Source organism: Elephantulus edwardii, unplaced genomic scaffold, assembly GCF_000299155.1.
Source record: "Elephantulus edwardii isolate Elephantulus edwardi_28Jun2011 unplaced genomic scaffold, EleEdw1.0 scaffold00131, whole genome shotgun sequence".
In the NCBI taxonomy this organism is placed as follows: domain Eukaryota; kingdom Metazoa; phylum Chordata; class Mammalia; order Macroscelidea; family Macroscelididae; genus Elephantulus; species Elephantulus edwardii.
The window spans coordinates 270,789-276,144 of NW_006399881.1; the positions used below are offsets into that span (position 1 = coordinate 270,789).

Consider the following 5,356-nt stretch of genomic DNA (forward strand, 5'->3'; position numbering starts at 1 on the left):
ATCACAGGGAACAAATCTTCTGAGATTTAGTAAAACAGTACATATGTGGATCTGGAGCATTTTCTGAATGCACAAATTCAATCTACCGAAGGAAATTCTACTGGGGTGTTGTGCATACCTCTGGACGCTATTGTATCTTGCAGGCAATTGTGACCTGTTCCTCCTGGCCCCATCAGTCTATCTGCTACAGGATTGATTTTAATGCTAATGGAGAAACAGATAAATGTCAAAAGCCATCTGCTTTGTCTCTTGTCATTTGAAACTTTGTCCTGTGCCGCCCACCCTTACTTTTCTTTCATTGGTCTTCTGCTGCTCAACTAGTCACTGGGGTCCCAGGTTTCTGCCTTGTAGCCTGCTCCTCCCTTTGTGCAGCTTCTAGCTAGTTAGGCGCACTCTTACTGCTTCTCTGGGAAAAAACACAACAACCCTGACCCATTAGCAGTAATTGGAATTTGTTTGCTCGTGGAAGCTTCTTGGGTTCTCTGACTTTCTGTGCAAACTCTGGTGAATGATCCAGTTACACATCACTCCTTCCTGTGGTCTCAATTTGAGGAATTAAATTAAGGAAACTATTTCCCTCAACACAACAACTCATCAAACACTTTTCACCTTCTTTGGTGCTTTTGTGAATGCTTGTCATCAGCGACTCTGTGCATGTTGCATATTTTATTTTTGCCAGGAGAAAAGGCAAGAAGATTAAAGGACCAGATGCTGTTTCCTGCTGAATTACAGAGGTTAAGAGGCTTCACCCTAGCATTACAGTGCCCCATTTAAAATACAAATTTCCCCCCTCTGTGTCTTCATAAAACCTATTTCAACTCTTGAAGCCTTCATTTCCTAATCTGTTAAATGGGTACAAGCTTAATTTGCTCATGTAGGATTTACCAGGCACCAAAGTCTTAAGTCTATTGTCTCATTTAATTTTCATAACCCAGAATGTAGGTAATTAATATCATCCTCCCTCATTTTTTAGATAAGAAAACAGACATGCAGAGAAGTAAATTGGCCAAAGTATGAGGGGGGGCAGGGGTGGGGCAGGCAGTAAGTAGAAAAGTTGGACTTAGGAAGCCAAACTGTTTGATTCTGAAATCCATGTGCTTACCAGTGTGCCGCCTAGTGGATAGGGAGTTGCACTGCCAAGGGAGATGGCTCAAATCCAGCAGCTCTGCCAGAAAAAGGTGGACAATCTCTTCCCACTTGATTTGCAGCCGTTGAAAACCTGCTGAAGAATCAGCTATAAGTTGGTTCCCACTTGATAGCAAAGAACAATGTGAAGCACAAAGTTTGGACCATACAGTATACTAAGTGGCAACTAGTTTTATCACTACCATCATCTGTTCTAATCTTTCTTCTTTTTGCGGTTATTACTTCTCCTGGATTAGTTGTGGAAGACTGATTGCTCCTACCCCAGCTAGGGAGCTCTGGTGGCACCAATCTGGGCTTAGTGCTTAAGAACCCCAAAAAACCACTAGCACCACCAAAATAAACAGTAACAACAAAAAACTACCCAGGGCATCTGAAATAATGATCAAATCTGCTTCACATTGTGTACTTGATCTTGAACTTAGCAAATATGACAGAGCTGTATGGAAGGAGGCACTGAATGTTAATATCTCTTTTCTAACATATGAAAATTATTTTTCTGCTATCACCATCCAACTAGGAATATGCCAACAAAATCCGGATGAAAGCAAGGGGGAATTTTCAGAAGTTGCAGAATTCAAGTAAAGTTATTATCACTTTTTAATAAATGAGGGTAACAATTTCAAAATGCAATGGAGGGTGGAAGATAGTGGTGAACACAAACTCTACTACTAGCATAAACTCCCTAGTGTCCGTTCCTTAGCTCATTTGAGAATGCCAATATCAGGGCGGAAAGAACGAGAAAATTCTGCAAATAATTATATTCTTTTAAAGCAAGCCACTAACTTCAAAATTCTCTAACACATTTGTGGAAAATTTATTTTTTTTTGTTTGAGATTTATTTGAGTGAGCTGTTATGATTGGAGACAGTGAGAATTTCAGATTAATGTTTTGCAGCCAAAAGAAAAAAAAAGGGAGAGCAAGAGAGAGAGAGTGAAGGGGGTGGGGTGGGGGGAACTCTGGAAAGCTGGCAAGTGTTCATAAGTCAGTCCTAGAATTATGTAGGTTGAAGGCTCCCAGTGGACAGACCGAACATATAAGAAGGAAACCAGAGATCTGGTGCTATTACGTCCCAGAGTCTAAGGGAACAAATAAGCACAGAAGTAAAACATTCTTCAGCCTGAATTCTTATGGTAAGTCTGAACCATTTATATATATTCTCTAGTTGGGAAAGTAGAACATACATTAAATGAAAATATTTTTTTATGGATTAATTTGCCTTTCCCCCTTTCTGTGTTTTAAACAGTATTTTGCAAAAATCTTAGATGATTTAACTGCTGTTTCTCTTCCAGGGGTGCGTGTAAGAACTAGTCAAGCTGATTTATAACTAAGTTTTAAACTTCAACAACCAGTAAGTCTTCCAGTGTTATTTGTTTTATTAGATTCCTTCATGTCAATTGTTAAGTCATAGAGACTATGAAAAAAATGAGTTGTAGACAAAAGTGATATTAGTGGTGATAGTTTTAATGATTACATTTTTTTATTGAGGGGGGGGTGGATGTGTTTTGAAACAATCTAAGTAAGTGCTTCCCCTTAATGTGCTTACCCTCAATTAATTTCCTCTTCATTGTTTTAAAGTATTGTGGCTAGTGGGGGAAAAAACCCAAGCCAAATCCAGAAAACAACTGACAGTACAAGTGCTTGATGACTGACGAGAACATTTGACAGCAATTGACTCTTTAGTTCTGTTAAAATGAAAGAAGAGTAAGGGGAAAAATGATAAATTATATTATGATCAATCATTGATGTTGAATTATTTCATTGAGCAATCAGAACTATTTCGACTGGATCCTAAACCAGATGGGCTTGTTTGGTGTTGCTGCTTTTCACTAATTGATTTGATATTGGATTATTTTTCAATTTAATAGATTAAGTCACTATATAAATATGTGTACACATATGTATACAGCATCCTATATTAAAACTTGGGCAGAAATTTGTACATATGCCATAATTTCCTCTCAATCATGATTCCTCCCCCCCGAAACATTAATTTTTGCACATTCTCATTCAGTCTTTTGTACACTCACTTGTATTTTCCATAGCCATAATGATTTATATAGAACTAGTTACTTGCATAAGGCATTTCTCTATGAAATAGGTAGCAGCATGATTTCTGGGAAGTTTACAGTCTGAGAGATGTGTTCAAGTGTTTTTGAAATACTAACTTTTCTTATTTCTGGACCTCTTAGTTCTTTGACACATTTCCAACCCAAACCAACCTTTTGAAATATTAATTTGTTTTAAACCTGTGGAAAATAGGATACAACAGATGGGTTAAGTATAGTTTTAGTCAGAATTGTCAGTCTCTGAGTCTAACATAGCTTGCTTTTTACTACCATTGAGAAGATCGTCTTTCCTCCCTTAAGAGGCAAAAATCCATTTTCATTTCACGAGGTGTTGTTCTGTTTTAAATGGTTTTCTCCAGTCATTCACTTTTTCTGGCTTTCAACAAAGTGTCAAAATGTGCATGTCTCAATGATGCCCTGAGCTCTGCATGTGTTCTAAAAGGTTCTGATTTCTTTTTCTCACAGAAGTTGTGAGGATCGGGGCTGCTGACACTTCAGTATGAAGGGCAACCACACTCTCACCACTATCTATGAAAACATGACCAGCGGTCTTGACTTCGAACCCCTGAACAACTCTGGAGCCAATGCATCTACCTTTACCTGCGCACACAAACCGTCAGATAAACATTTATATGCAATTCATTTTCTCTACTACATTATCTTTGTGATTGGATTTCTTGTCAATATTGTTGTGGTTACACTGTTTTGTTGTCAGAAGGGCCCTAAAAAGGTTTCCAGCATTTACATCTTCAACCTGGCCATGGCTGACCTGCTCCTTTTGGGTACCCTTCCTCTCTGGGCAAGCTATTATTCCTATCGATATGACTGGCTCTTTGGACCTGTGATGTGCAAGGTTTCCAGTTCTTTCCTCACCTTGAACATGTTTGCGAGCATTTTTTTTATCACCTGCATGAGTGTTGATAGGTACCAATCGGTTATCTACCCCTTTCTGTCTCAAAGAAGAAATCCCTGGCAAACATCTTATATTGTCCCCCTTGTCTGGTGCATGGCTTGTCTGGCCTCGCTGCCAACATTTTATTTTCGGGATGTCAGAACCATTGAATACTTAGGAGTGAATGCTTGCATCATGGCTTTCCCACCTGAGAAATATGCTCAGTGGTCAGCCGGGATTGCGTTAATGAAAAATATCCTTGGTTTTATTATCCCTTTAATATTCATAGCCACATGCTACTTTGGAATCAGAAAGCACTTACTGAAGGCCAATAGTTATGGGAAGAACAGAATAACCCGTGACCAAGTCCTTAAGATGGCAGCTGCTGTTGTTCTGGCGTTCATCATTTGTTGGCTTCCTTTCCATGCTCTGACCTTCCTGGATGCTCTGGCCTGGATGGGTGTCATTAATAGCTGTAAAATTATAGCAGTCATTGACCTGACACTTCCTTTTACCATCCTCTTGGGATTCACCAACAGCTGCATTAATCCCTTCCTGTATTGTTTTGTTGGAAAAAGATTCCAGCAGAAGCTCCGTCGTGTGTTCAGAGTTCCAATTACTTGGCTCCAAGGCGAGAGAGAGAATGTGTCTTACCGAAAGGGCAGTTCCTTTAGAGAAATGGAGACCTTTGTATCTTAAACATGAGAGTGGAATGCTGTCACCAACATGACTGTTTGTTTTTACATCTATCCACCTAATTGCTCTTTTAATGGTTCTAGTTGAATAGTGTCTCCTTTTCTCATGCTTCTAGAATAAGAAGCCAAATGTATCTGTGTGATTTTTTTCCCCTTCCAATGACTTCCAGGAATTACCCGTTGCCTTTCTAGTATATGAGCATTGTCACCAGTAAGCCATATTCATCACCTACAAAGTACTGGAGATTGATCTCAAAACATAATTAGTAATAATTTGAGAATGATGGCTGAGGGTTTCATATTTCCCTTTGACAGTTCCTAGACTTTCTTAATGGACCTTAATATCCGTATTCATCTGGATTTCCTCTTCTACCAGAGACAGTGTTTTAACTCGTTACATTATTTACGGGAAATTCTGCGCAGAGATAAGCATTTCCATGCTAAATATCTTAAAATACATTGGTTCTGGATTATTTAGGCTCTGGATCTATGCCTTTTACATTTTAAAAATTATAGAGTATATTCTTTTACATTTCATTTAAACATAGTTGTTTATA

The 5,356-nt window shown here is 38.7% G+C and overlaps 1 protein-coding gene across 1 annotated transcript; it reads left to right on the plus strand.

The window, feature by feature from the left end:
- Window positions 1–2,165: 2,165 nt before the first annotated feature.
- On the plus strand, window positions 2,166–4,803 carry AGTR2 (angiotensin II receptor, type 2). The gene is made up of 3 exons (XM_006893757.1): window positions 2,166–2,276; window positions 2,436–2,494; window positions 3,678–4,803. The coding sequence occupies exon 3, from the start codon at window positions 3,712–3,714 to the stop codon at window positions 4,801–4,803; it is 1,092 nt and encodes a 363-aa protein (XP_006893819.1). The 5' UTR covers window positions 2,166–2,276; window positions 2,436–2,494; window positions 3,678–3,711.
- Window positions 4,804–5,356: the final 553 nt, after the last annotated feature.

What these genes read in the sequence shown, in the direction of transcription:
- AGTR2 (XM_006893757.1), top strand. Translation starts at nt 3,712, where the DNA reads ATGAAGGGCAACCACACTCTCACCACTATCTATGAAAACATGACCAGC.